Below are 17,932 nucleotides of genomic sequence, written 5' to 3' on the forward strand. Positions count from 1 at the left end.
AGAGAAGCTCTCTAGACTTCCTACAATTAATACCTAGTAAGCAAGATTTAAAAAATAAACCATAACCACTGTAAAAGCAAATATCAAGTTAACATTGAAATGTAATGTATACAACTAAAACTACAATAAAGTATCTGGCTGGAATAAGGATGCAATCAGCAAAGACAGATGTCTCTGTAGTCTATACATTTATTTCCTTGATTACAAAAATAATAACAGCACAAAACAGTGAATGTGTGGGGACTTTAATTAAATAAGCAATTCGAACGCAGGGGCTCAGCAAGCTTTTTCTGTAAAGGGACAGTTAGTAAATATTTAAGGCTTTGTGGACCTTATTGTCTCAGTCATAAATATTCAACTCTCAACATTAGTCGTAAACAATATGTAAAGAAATGCACATGGATGTATTCCAGTACAAAATTTTGGAAAACTTTCATGTGTCAGTAAACACTACTACTCTTTTTTCAACCATTAAGAAATATAAAATCCATTCTTTTTCTTTGTTTATTTGTTTATTTTCAGAGAGAAAGAGAGACAGTGTAAGCAGGAGAAAGACAGAAAGGCAGAAAGAATCCCAAGCAGGCTCTGAACTGTCAGCACAGAGCCTGACATGTGGCTCAATCCCACGAACTGTGAGATCATGACCTAAATCGAATCCAAGAGTTGGATGCTTAACCAACTAAGCCACCCAGTTTATAGACATCCCTATAAAAACCATCCTTAACTCATAGACTTTACAATAACAAGCAGCAGACTGAATCTGGGCCATAGGCCATACATAGTCTGCTGACCCTGTGAACACATCAATAGAGCCAAAACAAGGATGAAGCAAAAAAAGTGTGTGGGGTCAAAATTTAAGGAGGTGCTCACTCTCAGCACCTCACTTGCCTCATCCAAACCTGGCCCTGATAATAAATGCATAGTTCCCAATACTATAGGAATGCCTAAGAAAGACCCAACTAAAGCTTAGGAGACTAAGGCAAAGTTACCTAGAGGAGCTTAGTTTTGTTTTTGTTTTTGTTTTTTTAAGTTTATTTATTTTGAGATAGAGAGAGAGTGTGAGCTGGGAAAGGGCAGAGAGAGAGAGAGAGAGAGAGAGAGAGAGAGAGAGAGAGAGAGAGAGAATATCCCAAGCAGGTTCCACAATGTTAACACAGACCTCAGCGTGGAGCTCAAACCCATGAACTGTGAGATCAGAATCTGAGCTCAAACCAAGAGGTGAATGCTTAACCAAATGAACCACCCGGGAACCCCTAGAGGATTTTAGTTTTAAGGCAGAAGGAAACAAGATGAAGAATCAAGCTAAGGAAGGTGAGAAACTGGGACGGGGTGTTTGAGGGAGAGGGAATGAAGAGCCTGTAGGCAAGTACTCTGGAGCAAGAGGAAGGTAAGTGCTCTCAAGAAAGTGAAAAGTGTTGGGGCGCCTGGGTGGCGCAGTCGGTTAAGCATCCGACTTCAGCCAGGTCACGATCTCGCGGTCCGTGAGTTCGAGCCCCGCGTCAGGCTCTGGGCTGATGGCTCGGAGCCTGGAGCCTGTTTCCGATTCTGTGTCTCCCTCTCTCTCTGCCCCTCCCCCGTTCATGCTCTGTCTCTCTCTGTCCCAAAAATAAATAAAAAACGTTGAAAAAAAAAAAAAAAAAAAAAAAGAAAGTGAAAAGTGATCTGCGCAGTGAATAGCTGATCATGAAGTTCCAAAAGGAGGCTAAGGGATGAGGCTAAAGGAGTCAAGAACTAGATTATGGTAAGCTTTTGTAGGCAAACCTATCCTGGAAGCATATGGACATTTTATTTTCATAATGTAGTATTATCAATTAGTACTGAACATAGGCATTTGTTGGACTCCCCCCTCCCCTAAATCCCACATTGAAAGTAAAGAAATATAAAAAGCAAAGGATTAATCCCATAGAGTCCAAGAGGAGAAACTACACTAGGTAAAGACAGCAACAGTGTTTGGAGGATGGCCAGTGCATGAAACAATCTTAAGTGACTGGGCAGAACAGCAAAGTCTGAAGCCAAGCTGCCTGCCAAGGAAATAACAATAATGTAAGCAGATGTGGTCCTCAGAATCCTGCAATCATCATGCCTCAAAGAAGGCAGAGGTGAGGCACAGAGCTCAAGACAGGAAAACTGGCTGAGAATATGTATAAGAAACAATCAGAACCTTGTAGATCCCCTTTCCCACTCCTGAAATAATTCAGAGACACAAAATCTGAACAATTAAAATCAGAGAAGCTCCAACTCAAGAAACCAAGAAGAGAGGAAGGCAAGGTGAGGTATAAAGTCAGAGAATTTAAATGAAAATCTAGATGCTGAATGGTGAAACATTCTCACCGGCAAAGCCCTTTCCCCCACCCTGACTTCCACAACAGTTGTTCATACTAAAAGAGAGGCTATCCCTCAGGAGAAAAAAAAAAACAAAAAACAAAAAAACAACAAAACAAACAAACAAAAAAAACCACCTACAAATACTGTGACTTTCTAGTAAATTTCCCTAGACCACGCAATATCCCCAAAGTTCTAAGCTCTAAATTAGGTGATTAGTCTAAAAAGTTTTCATCATTCATTCAATATAAACAAGTAACCCTGAGAGACTTTGCACAACAAATGCTTAGAAGAAAAAGTACTCTAATGGTGGCTTCTGCAATAAACCCAGCTCCTTTCCCAAAGATACGCTATCATTCTTAGTTTAACTTGGCCTACTCTACTATCTCATACTGTTCTCAAGTGTTGAGAAGAGACAAACCTATCACCAAAACCCTTGCTTGCTTCAAAGCTATCTGGATTTACTGGAATTCATTTGCCTAGCCCTAATTAATTCCTGCATGTATTTTTGATGTTCTTCAAAACTGCTTAGAGTCAAAAGCAGCCATCTGAACTGGAATACTATTTTATTCACTTTCATTCCCTTCGTCTCTACGCTCAAACATGATGGCTTGACATGTTTTTGTTGAATTCTTTGAGGAAAAACAAATGCCCTCTTCGTCATGAAAAATGAAAAGAGAAAAGATAAGAAGGGTTCCATAAAAGGCTTACGCTCTAAATACCAGGAATGAAAGAAGTCTGAACCAATAATAACAGCTCTTTCCTCAATCTTTCACACTGTCAACGGGCTCCAACAGTCCCAGCAATAGCCACTGTTTGTGATTTCTCTTTAATATGAAATTTAACACCGTGGAGGTGGCCTTTTCTTCTCATCTATTTTTTTTAAATGATGATTATTTGAGATAACATGGAAACATAGATAGGAAATTACAGAAAATTTTCTGTACGACTTTTTAATGCACCGCGTTAAAAAAAACAAAACAAACAAACAAAAAAACCACAGTAAAAAAAGCTTCCCCACGTTGGATTTGACAATGATTTCTCGAATATGGCAGAAAGGCACAGGCAATAAAAGGAAAAGAAAGGCAAACTGGACTTCTTGAAAACTAAAAATTTTGTGTAGCAAAAGACGCTATCAGCAAAGTAACAAAGGCAACCCACAGAACAGGATAAAATATTTGCAAATCATTTATCTGGAATTAATATCTAAAACACATAATATCTAGGAATTAATATCTAGAACACATAAATAATTCCTCAAACTCAACAACAAAACACAATCTGATTGAATGAAGGGCAAAGAACTTGACTAGACATTTCTTCAAAGAAGAAAAACACAAATGGGCAATGAGCATATGAAGAGACAGTCTACATCACTATTCATTCACAAATACACGGAGATACCACCTCACACACATTAAGGTGAACACTCTCAAAACAACAACAACAACAAAACAGAAACAACAAGTGTTGGCAAACACTGGAACCCTTGTGCACAGTGGGCAGGAATTTGAAATGGCACAGTTGCTGGGGAAAAGAGTATGGTGGTTCCTCACAAAATTAAAAATAGAATTACCATATGGCCCGGGGATTCCACTTTCAGGATACCAATCCAAAAGAAGTGAAAACAGTGACTTCGAGAGGTAAGTGTAAAGCCATGTTCATAGTAGCTTTATTCACAGTAGCTAAATTGTGGAAGTAACCCAAGCATGAAAAGATAAGCAAAATGTGGCATACACATACATTGGAATATCTTTCAGCCTTAAAAAGAAAGTAAAATCTGACCTATGTTACAACAAGGAAATTATGCTCAGTGATGTAAGTTAGTCACAAAAAGGCAAATACTTTATGATTCCATTTACATGAGGTACTTAAGAGTAGTCAAAATCACAGGCATAGAAAGTGTAATGGTGGTTGCCAGCAGCTAGGAGAGTTATGGTTTAACGGGTGTAGAGGTTCAAGTTTTATAAGACTGGAAGAGTTAAATAGATGGATGGTGCTGATGATTGTACAACATTATGAATATATTTAATACCACTGAACGATACACTTAAAAATCACTGAGGGTAAATTTTATATGTATTTTATCACACACAAAAAAGGGAAAAAAATGTAGTAGACAGCTCTCTTCTCGCAGCACAATGAACACATCTCTAACATAGTGCTCACACTATCATTGTGAAATTACCCATTTAAGTATTCTCTCCCTTAAGATTACTCTAAGCTTGTCAAAACAAATGTCTCCAGTGTGTAGTGTAAAAGTGTCTGATCCAGGATGGATAGGAGGCAGTGTAGAGTGTTCACTGAGAGAAGAGGCTCCAAAGTTAGGTTGCTGGAGTATACACAGCAACTCCATCACTTACTAGTTGTGTAAAATTAAGCAAGCTCGTAAATTTCTGGAAGCCTCGGATTTCTTATATGAGACATGGAAATAAAAATACTATTATTTCAATAGGTTGTTGTAAGGATTTAATATAATACATGACACTTATATTGTTGTTAAATATACTGTTATTTTAAAAATCACTCAACAAATTTTGCTGAACTGAACTAAATAAACTCCTTTAACTGTTTTAATATTATCCCATCACAGCTAAATTTAATGAAGGTAATGAAAAATCTTACATATCTATTCATCTAAACAAAGGCTAGGAGTTCTAATGATATTTAGATATTATCTAGTGATAATATCTAAATGAAATTCTGGAAAAGCCATATACATTCTCAAATTTGCACTTCCTTGATCTAGATTTCCTTTAAGTGGAAATAACACATCTGTTATTCTTTGTTTTATTTCACAGAGATTTTACAAATTGCCTCCATTCTAAAGACATCGTTCAAGTACTTTCCACCTTCTGGATCTTACAAATCTGAAAAGATTAAGGACCTAAAACACAAAAAACATATTTTAACATAATGTATATAGTCTCAAGTAACCAACTCACTTAAGAACCTTATTCCATACTTGCCCTGGTGGCTGGTTTCAGTTACAGTATTATTTTAGTAAGCTTTTGCTGATAACCTTATTTCCCACAATAATTACGAAGGAATCTCACTGCATGACATTGCAAGAGAGCAAATAATTTTATGTCAAGTATTTCTGCTTCAAGTATGAATAAATAAAAATTGCAACCATAAACAAATGAAAATTCCATCCTATGGCTAAGCAGAATACAAGTGTCTATTATGAAGAGAACAAGGGTAAATTTCAGTTGCCATTCACAGATTCCTTTTTCCTTCTTCTTCAAAATTACAGGTATAATGTAAGTTATTAAAAATTTTAAATATAAAATTTTAAATACTACAAGACTTTTATAGAGTTATTTCACCAAATTATTTCCAATCCTTATTTGAATAAAGACTGAATTTCTTTAATTTAACTAAACTGATTCTTACCTCTTGATTAAATTTATGTGCCATCTCATTAAGAAGCGAAGAAAAAAAACTAGTATTTTGTAGCAGGACTCGACCCATAACTCCAAGATATGTTGACATCACGACAGGATACCTCTGTAAAAATAAATGACAGCACACATAAAATTATGTCAGGAGTATAGGTAGGAGTCAAAATTAGGTAGGAGTATAAATAAGAACAATTACGGACACAGTAACAGTCAACAGGGATATACAATAACATTCTACATCAAAACCCCTTCTTTAGGATAAAGTGCCAGTATTATCTGAGTTTGAAGTAACTTACTAAATATATGTCATACAAGGTCAAATCAATGTGTTACATATATGTTATATGGATTATAAACAGAAACACAGAAAGAATATTTACCGATGGCTTATTTATTCATATTACTGTGAATACTCCAAAAGTACATAGTTACATGGATCAACTTAAAAGAGTGACTTCAAAAAAAAAAAGCATTATTTACATATATTTAATAAGTGCTACAACTAGCACTGTTCTTTTCCATTCCTCTGCTTCAAATCTTTGTGGATGAATACACATGCATATGAGTAAGAGACATATGTTTAAAAAAAAAAGCTATACTTTGTGGAGAAGGAAAATGCAAAGTTGGATAACTACCCTGAAAATTACTTGATATACTTCAAAACACTCCCATTATAAGAAAAGGTCTCTGTTTATCTGTAATAATAAAGAAAAAGTATTTTTCCAACGAAGAAGGAAAATAAAAGTAGATTGCTCAGGCAGTTAAACATCCGACTCTTGGTTTTGGCTCAGATCATGATCTTGCAGCTCCGTGGGCTTGAGCCCCACGTCAGGCTCTGTGCTGGCAGTGTGGAGCCTGCTGGAGAGTCTCTTTCTCTCCCTCTGTCTCTGCCCCTCCCCCACTCATGCGCGCACGCTCTCTCTCTCTCTCTCTCTCACACACACATAAATACATACATACATACATACATAAAACTTAAAGAAAAAAAGTAGAATCCTAGAATCCAATACTACTACTCTTAGAAGCTTAAGGAAAATCTTACCTCTCCTTCTATAATACCTCTGAAAACACAGGGTAGAATTGGTTGAAACATTTGTGGGCCTAATACTGGGTTCACTTTAAGGGCGTTTTCCACAACCTAAAAATCAGAAAGACATACTGGTAATACTTAATAATGCAAGTAAATGCTTCATGCAAATACAGGTAAAGAAAACAATGAATTAAAGAACACACACTAAATCTCAGAATACACAAACACATATGATATATTCAATATTCCAACACTAGATGCACTTTTACAATCCATTAAAAATCGATTTGATAAAAAAAGTGATATAAGGTGTATAATATATAGACATAGCTTTACATATCACATAGAGTAATTAATCACATTCTAATAACAGATATCATTCTGTTAATGTATCACATTTGCATTATAAAAAACCCTTACAAAACGTCACACCAACAGAGGCAGCAAAAGGCATTTCATAAGTGTTTGCTTTTTTGTAGTAATTAAGACAGTATGGCACTGGCACAACAACAGACACATAAATCAGTGGAAGAGAACAGAAAGCACAGAAATAAACCCATAATTATATGGTCAATTAATCTTCAACAAAGGAGGCAAGAATATGCAATGGGAAAAAGACTGTCTCTTCAACAAATGGTACTGGGAAAACTCAACAGCTACATGCAAAAGAATGAAACTGGATCATTTTCTTACACCATATACAGAAACAAACTCAAAATGGATTAAAGACCTAAATGTGAGATCCAAAACGATAAAATTCCTGGAAGAAACATAGGCAGTAATGTCTTTGACGTCTGCTGTAGAAACACTTGAGTCTCCTTTGGTGAGGGAAACAAAAGCAAAATGCAAGCATTGGAACTACACCAAAATAAAAAGGTTTTGCACAGCAAAGGAAACCATCAACAACAAAAAGACAATCTACCAAGTGTAAGAAGATAATTGCAAATAATGTATCTGAAACGGGATTAATATCCAAGACATATAAATAACAGACAATGCAATACCACCACCACCCCCAAAAAACAAATAATCTGATTAAAATGAGATGACAAATAGGTATTTTTCCAAAGAAGACATATACATTGCCAACAGACACATGAAAAGATGTTCAGTATCACTCATCATCAGGGAAATAAAAATTAAAACCAAAATGAGGTATCATGTCACACCCAAAAAATGGCTAAAATAACTGAGGACGTGGGGAAAAAGGAACCCTGTTGCACAGTTGGTGGGATTGCAAACAGGTGCAGCCGTGTGGAAAACAGTATGGACCGACCTCAAACAATTATAACTAGAAGTACCTTATGATTCAGTAACCCATTACTAGCTATTTGCCCAAAGAAAATGAAAACACTAATTCAAAAAGACATACGCTTTATTCTATGTTTATTCTAGCATTATCTCCAATAGCCAAGATACGGAAGCAACTCAAGTGGCCATCCACAGATGAAAAGATAAAAAGGATGTGGTACAGATATACAATGGAATATTACTCAGCCATAAAAAAGAATGAACTCTTGCCATTTGCAACAACACAGATGGATCTAGAGGGTATTATGCTATATGAAATAAGTCAGTGAGAGAAAGACAAATACCATATGATTGCACTCGTGTGGAATTTATGCAACAAAATAGTTTACAAAGAAAAAAAGAGACAAGCCAAAAAAATAGTCTTAAATACAGAGAACTGGTGGTTACCAGAGGTGGTAGGTGGGAAGGTGTATGATATAGGGTGAAGGGGATTAAGAGTACACTTTTCATGCTGAGAACGGAGTCATGTGCAGAACTACTAGATCATTATATTATATACCAAAATAATGTATGTTAATTATTTTTAAAAGTATTGGCTTTTAAGCGAGAAAAGGGAAGTTAATAAAAACTATACTCACTCTCCAAAGGTGAATCCACCTTCCAAGTTTATCAATAAATTAGACAAAAAAGGCTTGTTGCATACATACTGTATATTTATTAAGTGAGAAATAATCTTATTTCATTTATAATATAATTATGTAAGTTACCAATCATCAACACTGATTGTTACAGGTGAAAATTTTGAAGTGTGAGTGAAATGGGTTCCCTCTATAACAAAGATAGGTAGCATGAAATTCAAAGTAGAGTGAGATTTTTTGTTTGTTTACTTTTGTTATATTTTTTAGGGAGCAAGAAGGGCAATAGGCAGGAAGCAGCAATGAGGACCAAGAAGGAATTTCCCATGCTTATAGTACCACTGCTGGAGAGGTAAGAATGAAACCAGACACCATTTGAGAGGTTTGTGGGCAGGTAGTAGACTCAAGGCAGAGCCAAGCTGCCCTTAAAACTTGTAGCATTATTTCTCAAGCGTGATGACTGACATTCTGAGTGGGATAAGGATTTACTGTTCAGGACTACTCCATGCATTGAGGGGCTTTTAGCATCTCTGGTTTCTGTTCATTATCTGCCAAGAGCATACTCCAAACACGATCACAATCAAATACATCTCCATGCATTTTGAAACATTGTCAGGATTAGCAAATAGTCCAAAGAAAAGTTTAAAAATACAAAAACTCTGTGGGCCAAGCAATATTCTATCTACTAAGAGATACAGGATAAAAGATATCATCACAGCTCCTGATTAAAAGCAACCAGAGATGAAATTCTGAAGATAATTCAATCTAACCACAATAAAGTGTATTTAAAAAAAGAGAGAGAGATTTGGAATAAAGATGGGGAAATATGTAGATAAACTAGTAAACTGAGAGAATCTCAGAGGTAGATGCTACCACCAAGTCTCTACTTTAGCTATGAATGGAAAATAAATCATCTGCTGATGTTAGACAAACATTTAACTTCATTCCCTCCTGATACTCTGCTATGATTACAGTACAAGGATTTTAAAGGGAGGGAGCATAATTTTAAAAGGACCACGGGATGAGAGATGAACACTGGAAGACACAAAGAAGAAATTAAAAAAGTAATTGACTTATCAGGTCACAAAGAGCTAAAAACCTAAGGTTGCAATGGACAGAGTGGAGAAGCAACTTAATTTACACCATCTATCTTCTTGCTACCTCTCATCAAAACCCACAGAAATTAGCAGAATCTCCTTTGGAAAATAGAGTATAGAAAAAGCTAAAACTAAGACTGACTGAAAGTCTATTTATGGAACAGATTGCCCGATATTCCCAAATCTGCACATCTTGGGCAACTGACCATCTCTCTCCCCATGGAAGACAGTGTATTATCTTGAAAGGCTCTAAAAGAGTTTCCAGACTAGGAGACCCCAGTAGTGCCTAGTACAATAAATTAAAATCAACTGACATCAAGGCACATCATTGTAAAATCTCGGGATACCGGGAACAAGAAGCAGCTACAAGCCTGGGGCAGAAGAGGAAGGCCGGGGAGTGAGGATAGCTCTGGAAGAGACTTCATCAAGAAAATTAAAGTAATAAAATACCTGATGGGTCAAAGCATCTGAATGTATTGAGCAGAAACTACTGGCAAAGAAAGTAGTGCATATAAAAAATTACACCACAAAAATTATTAATTCCAAAGATTACAGAGGCGTGTGCAGAAAAGGAGTAATCACACATTTAGATCGTTATGATTTTCAAAGTATAAATTCACTTAAATGTATCATTCAGTACAAACCAGCTGTTAGTATGCATTTTCTTTATATATAAAGACAGTTACTACTGTATAAAGGACACACAAATATTTCAGGACTAAAATGGAATCTTTGTATTCAAAAAGGTTAGGAACCATAGCTATGGAAGATGAGGTTGTTTCTGAAAAATTATGTACCAAAATGCTATTATGAGACTTGGAGCAGGGATTGTGAAACAGAATCAAGAGAAAATTTAAAAAATAGAACTGATAAGATTTAGAAAACCAATTGAACAAGTTAACCAAAGGTGAAAAAGTCTGGAATTAATCCTAGTTTTCATGTTTGACCAATGGTACAATTGTGGTCCTGCTAATAATAATGAGGTTTTATTGTGGACATGATGAACCTCAGAAGTGAAAATCCATGGAATGGTCCTTTTTAACTTCCACACATGACATTTCACAGTCCACTTTCCAAGTAAGATAAAGCAGTTTTGACTTAAAAGCCACAGAGCTCAAATTATGACTATTTCCACTGAAGAAGGCACCTCTATAAACCTAGGATCAAAATCCTTCCGAACATTTTGATCAGCAGCACTGCCTTCCATTCTAAAAAAATTTTGAAAAATCCATCTAATGATTTCAGGGGTAATAAACAATTCTGTATATATCAAGTGAAATGCAGTACACACAGATGGCCAAACAGAAGAAAATAACTCTAAAGACAACTAAAGTAATCAAAGATACTTTAAAATAAGGTAATATACAGATATTAATAGAATTTAAATCATAACTTACTCTTCTTAGGAGGGGAATCATTATGTTCTCAGGAATTCTAGCTTGTGTGATGTGTTTTAATCAGTTCAGTTTTATTCTGATGCTCAAACTGTCCCATCATTAGCCAAGTAGGAGCTCCTTCAAATTGATTCCTGTATCCTTTTCATAGACTCCCACCTTCTCTTCCTTCTGACACAAAGAGATCTCTCCATTTTATCTTGAGTATCTCTTGTCTCAACTCTGGAGCCAACCAGCAGGAAACAACATTTACAGGCCACAATCTATGTTCTAGGATTCTATGCCACAATCTATGTCACTGGATTAACACTGCTTCTAGGTCTTTCCCTTAGACAGCTTTAAGAAATCTGTTTTCTCTTCCGAAAAGTATACACCATAAATTCACCAACTCCAGCTAACATTATAGTGTTTGACATAAATTCTTTGATTTTGTATTTCCATCTTTCTCTTACAGTGAAAAATCTCAGATTGTAATAACATTAACTTGTTTCTTACTAATAAATACAAGATTCTACATATATACTTACAGGTTTCAAAATAACCATACTAATAATTACTAATGACAATAACACTGTTGAATGCAATTTATAATTTCCGAGTGTTTCTTTTTGGTCTAATATTGTATCCCACCAGGGAAACACATGTAAAATACTATGTACTAAAGTTACTTGAAATATTCTTCTCAGATGGCTATGGCACCAACATAATAATAGATGCAAATGTTTTACCTGTTTTTGATCTTTAGGAACTACTTCTGCTTTATTATTTTAAATCCTGTAAAGCATCTATTTGACTCCAAAACCTAAAGCAAACAACAGGCATACAACCTGAAAGATCTACCTTTTACCCTCTCTCCCTCTTCCCACTCCATAACCACCTTTATTAATTTATTTGTCCATTGTTCTGTATGTTGTACTCTTGAAACAAGAAAATTCCAGACACTAGTTGTCGTTTATAATCTCAAAATCATTTGAACACTATTATACAGAGGTCATCTTCATTCCTTTTTAAGCTGCACAGTACTTTTCCATGTGGTTTAATAAGCTGGGGTACCTCCAATCATCTAATTACCTATTACTAATTATTTTTTATCATTCTGCTATTATAAATTAAACTTCTACACTTTGGTTTTAATCCATCCCTTTTCTGAATATACTTGGAACAGACTATATTTTTTAAATCTGTCAAAAAAATGCAGGCTTTTAGCTGGTATCTTCCACTCAAACCATTTTCTTGTTTTAGGCTTATACTGCAAACACAGTGGTTAAAGGCATGGATCCTGAAGTCAGAATGCCTATGTTTATATTACAGATCCAATACTTAGTAGGTGTGTGACCTTGGACAAAGTATTTACCTCTTTGTGATTTAATTTCTCATCTGTAAAATGGGGACAAAAACCAGTACTATCATCATAAGTTTATGTGAGGACTGTTACGTGCTTAGCAATATGTAGTATATATGTTAATATTAGATCTATTATTATTATTATTACAGAATAAATTATACCTTAAAAATATTTGTGCCATCTTAAGTCTTACTACAGTGAATGAAAGCAACATGACTCATTACTGGTTGATAAGACCATGACAAGAGAGTTTCTAAACTCAAAATGATATGTATTCATATAGACAAATTTCAAATTAAAGAGAGGTGAGTAATTCAAATTTGAGTATTTTTAGAATTGTATTCACCTAGATAACTTGTTCTGAGTCACAAAATATAATAAAGTCTATTTTTGCTCTTAACCATTTGCTTCTAAAGCAGGTATACTTGTCTCTCTAGCCAATTTTTGTAACATTATAATTTTCTGCTTCAAAGAATAAAGCAGCTACTTCTAGATAGTGTCAGAAATTAGTGTAACAGTGACATTTAGCCAAAAATGTATTAAAAATGTTATATGGCTTACTATATTAAGAAACAGTATCTTAGAGGTATTAAAAATGAAAATAATGAGCTAATATTAAATATTATTATAGCTTTACTGGAACTCTGAGAATAGGAAAATGACAAAAATTTTGAGAACTCTCTCAGTTTTCAGGTACAGGCATAAAAGCACCATTGTCCTAAAATATTCCTTCATTTAAAAAACACAAAGAATTTATTCCTAGTTGCCAAACTCCTAGTATTTATCATCAATTAAATGATAAGATCTAGCCTCTGAGATTTCAAATAAAATACACAGGTTTAGTTATAGCAATGTTTACACAAAAATAGTGTTAAATGTTGTATGAGATGGCCAATTTTTAATTCAAGTACTCATATCCTATCAAGGAACTCCTGTCGCCGTATGTCCGAAGAAACTGGTTTAATCTTTAACTTTTGTTAAATGGTACAAATATTTTAACGTACACTTGCATGATAACTGATTTGTGCTGAACTACTAAATCAAATATTATTAGGTACAATTAAGAAACAAGATATCAGGGGCACATGGATGGCTCAGTCAATTGCTGGGCGTCCAATTTCAGCTCAGGTCATGATCTCACAGTTCCTGAGTTCCAGCTCCGTGTCGGGCTCTGTGCTGACAGCTCAGAGCCTGGATCCTGCTTCAGATTCTGTGTCTCCCTCTCTCTTTGATCTTGTCCCACTTGCGCTCTGTTTCTCTCTCAAAAAATAAACATTAAAAAAAATTTTTTAATAAAAAAAAAACCAACAGTGATACCACCTTTCACATGAAAGGAAAAAGGAGAGGCAAAGAAATTTTTTTCTAGTAAATTTGGTAATTTCCACAATAAAAATTTTTTAAAAGACTATGCTACTATTTTGGAAAGCCAGAAAGAATTAAATAAAATTAATTTCAAAGAGCCAGCTGAGATATACAATTCTTGATAAAAAATGAAGCTTTATCATTGTGTAAATAGCCTTAGTTTTGAAGTTTTAACTAATGTATTTTTTACTTTAAATAAACACTTATTTAGAAGAAATGTTCAATAGAAGAGGTGGAATAACTTGGTTTGTTTTGGTTTTCTTACAGCCAAAAATCTTAACCAAATGAATTATATGGCCTACAAGTTTGGTAGCCTAACTTTCTCCGAAGGGAGATATCGGACGAGTACTTAATTATATAATTAGGTAAAAATAGCCAACACTTATACTACCTGATTACATGGTAGGCACTGTGGTGAGTTCTTCACACATGTAAGCTCATGTGATCCTCCTCTCAACTCTAGGATACAGGTAGTTTTCCTGCCCATTTTCAAGACGGAAAGTGAGGAACACAGTAACCTGCTCACCTTCCACAGCTGTGAAGGAGCAGGGCCAATATTCCAACCCTGGCAAGTTTCACTTCAATCTGGAGTCTCACCCACCATGCTAGACCGCTTTAATTATATTATTTCGTTAAGAATAGAATTAAAAATAGTCAACATTCCCCTTATGACACATCCTAAAAATCTGCATCATTTTTCAAATGAATTTCACAATACCCATTCCATATGGCTCAGAACAATTTGTCCTTCAGAAATTATTAATACCACGACAAAGCAGGAAAAAGCAAAAACATTCCAATTCAAATTTTTTGGGAGGTGTTTAAAACTAAGAAACAACCTCTTTTCTTAACCACTTAAAATATAGCCATTAAAATTTAGCACAGAGGACTTCAGATAATGCAGTTACAAATTATTAAAATTTCATGTGGCACAACTCCTTACATTAACAAATGAGAGAAGTTAGGCCCAGAATATACTCCAGATGGATGCGCAAAGTACAGGCCAAGAGGGAATCTTGGTATGTTTCAGTTGGTATTTCTGCTGGACATAGGGATAATCACTGTGCAATCCTTAATGTAAGAATTATGGATTCCCTTGCTTCCAAAACACTTACACTGTATGCATTCAGAGAAAAGAGAATACATAATTTAATGAAGTTAGGACCATGGAAAAGCTTAGTCTCCTAGAGGAGAAAGATAGATACACGCACGCACACACACACTCCGAGAGAGAGAGAGAGAGAGAGAGAGAGAGAGAGAGAGAGAGAGAGAGAGAAATCTATAAAGATACCGTCAAAATGAGAAGGCAATTTCCTTTCAAATTTCTTTCACTCCTATATTGCCAGTCATTTTTTCCTCAGGTAGAATTAAGGCCCAGTGTTGACTTTTTTTTTTTTTTTTTTTTTAAATATCTTCTAGTTCTAGGGAAGAAATTATCACCCAGGCAAAAGATGAGGCTAGGATTACCTAAGACAGATGAAGTTTCTCAGTAAAATTATATATTGCTGCTACATCAGTTTGGTTAGGGCATAAATGTATTAAAAATTCGCAAGAACATTTTTGTACACAACATGTCCAGTGTTACTTAAAATCTTTGCAGCTTAGAGAATCCTTTGAAAGTAGTGGGAGTGAGGACTGAGAAAACACATGGCAGCAGACCAGGCCTCAGGCATCCAGGGTCTCTATAAGCCACAGATTCCTATAATTACCCCTTCAGAGCCCCATGCTTCTTTTCCAACTGTGGCTCACATTCTCACCCTTTAACCCTATACTAAAAAAGAAAATAAATATGAAATTAAAACCAGAGTTCTGCCATATTTTTGTTCTATTTGCCCTATTTTTATTTTACATTATCTTGGCTTTCAGTTTCTATAGTGATTTCAAATCCAGAGCAGCAAAAATTGGACAGTGCGATGAAGAAAATAATGCGTTTGATAAAGGGACTTTGTGTGAAGAATCAGAATTAACCAAAGATCTTCTTATTTCAACTCCTGTTAAAAGCCTTTCTACAGTATAAGAATTCTCTTAAAGCCTAAAGACATTGTTCTAATATATAAATGAACCATTCGTATCTATTTTAACATCAGCAATGTGTAATTCATTTAAGAATGGTCAGATGAATAATACTCATAGCCCCCCACGTCGCCAGAAAGTACAAATATACGCATCATCTTGCAATTATATCTCTGCCTCAAGAGTGACAGGCATCAGGCAGCTCTAACCTTGTCTCTTCTTTGACTGAAAACACCAAGGTCACATGTCAGTTTGCTACACTTCTCACCTAATATTATTATCTACATCTTCAATTATTGCCATTTTGCCAACTCTCTCAGAAAACAAACTCCTGCCCCCCCCCCCCTTGAAGCTAATCTTTCCACAAACGCTCTAGATTCGAAATCCCAATTCTTTCTATCATCTGGAGCCATCCTTCCTTCTATTGGGTCACTTTCATCTACAAAACACTCAGGTCAAGTTCTCCTTGCTGCATCTCCACACACAAAAGCCATCTTTTTAACAGTAAATGTTACAGGTTGAATTGCTCCTGCCAAAAAAATACGTTCTAATCCTAGGCACCTGTGAATGTGACCTTAGTTGGAAACAGGGTCTTTGCAGATATAAATAGGTTAAGATGATACAATTAGGATAGACCCATAATCCATTATGACTGGTATTCTTACTAGAAGAGAAAAAAGAGATATAAGGAGAATGTCAAGTGACAATGGAAGGCAGAGATTGAAATGATGCATGCACTAACTAAGGAAGCCAAAGATTGTTGGCAATCACCAAAAGCTAAGACAAAAACATGGAACAAACTCTCTCCCAGAGTCCAGAGAGAACATGGCCACGCCAATATCTTGATTTTAGACTTCTGGTACGTAGAACCCTATGAGAAACGTAATTACTATTATACATTGACTTCTATTGTTGTAAGTCACCCACACTGGTACTTTGTTATAGTGGCCCTGGGAAATATATATAGTCCTTAACAATATGATCCGGTACCTCCCTTGTCTGATCATCTGATAAGTGAAAACCTCAGTACTACGGCATAGGACACCTTCCAATTTATAGTTACTATATGTTTTAAATACCACCATTATCTTCACCTTCAATAGACAATCATCACAGTATTTTCTCTGTTCTTAGTCTTTCTCACTTCTTTGTGTTATTTAACTTGGTATTTGTCTAATTCATCCTAACCTAGGTTGCCATAATTTGCAAATAAAAAAACTGTGTTTTATCTGGAAACCATAACCCCTACTAAACTTTTGAGATACCTCTAATGCAAAACCACTATTTAAATAACACTGAATAGGGACTGTTTTGTTTACTTGCCACTCCCCTCCAACAAAATGAGTTAAAAGCAGAAACTGTTTTCCTATCACCTATGCCTAGTAGAAGAAAGCAATAAATACCAATACCAAGGGTTGGCACACTATGCCCATGAACCATAACCCTATCAATAAAGCATTACTGGAATACAGCCACACTTATTCAATTACATATCATTTATAACTGCTTTCAATTCTATAATGGCAGATACAAATAATTGAGACAAAGACTCTATGGGCCCACAAACCCTAAAACATTTACTATCTGGTACTTTACAGAAAGTTTGCTGACCCATTTGGTGAATAAATGAATAATCACCAAAGATATCAAATGCAACCAATATGAAAGTAAAATCAATAAGCATATTAACATAGATATCTGGAGTTTTATAAGTGCGTGTATACAATAAATGTCTGAAGATCACTTTAAATATTATGATGCTTCAGTAAATTCACACTGATAATTACTCTTATTCGATGCATAGCAGCTATCACAGTGGTTAATACAGAGGATTTTACCATCTGCACATTTACCCGCTTAGTACGCCCCCACCATTTACACTGTGGATTAGTATGACAATTACTTTCATTAGTTACATACAGCTGACTCTCGAACAACATGGGTTTGAAGTGTGCAGTTCCACTTTTATGCAGATTTTTTCAGTACAGTACAGTAAATGCATTTTCTCATGTCTTTTCATTTTATCTCATATGATTTCCATAATAACTTTTCTCTGCCTTACTTTAAGAATACAGTATA

At 35.3% G+C, this 17,932-nt stretch overlaps 1 protein-coding gene across 1 annotated transcript in view; it reads right to left on the bottom strand.

Annotated features, from left to right (window-relative positions):
- IPO11 (importin 11) overlaps nucleotides 1–17,932 on the bottom strand; it is a 196,864-nt gene that overhangs the window by 71,683 nt on the left and 107,249 nt on the right. Inside the window, exons 25-26 of the mRNA XM_058731480.1 lie at nucleotides 6,769–6,864; nucleotides 5,719–5,832 (exon numbers count right to left, since the gene is read on the bottom strand). Of these exons, the coding sequence (XP_058587463.1) occupies nucleotides 5,719–5,832; nucleotides 6,769–6,864 (210 nt within the window). The remainder of the gene's footprint in view (nucleotides 1–5,718; nucleotides 5,833–6,768; nucleotides 6,865–17,932) is intronic.

The sequence above is a fragment of the Neofelis nebulosa genome, chromosome 1 (assembly GCF_028018385.1).
Source record: "Neofelis nebulosa isolate mNeoNeb1 chromosome 1, mNeoNeb1.pri, whole genome shotgun sequence".
In the NCBI taxonomy this organism is placed as follows: Eukaryota; Metazoa; Chordata; class Mammalia; order Carnivora; family Felidae; genus Neofelis; species Neofelis nebulosa.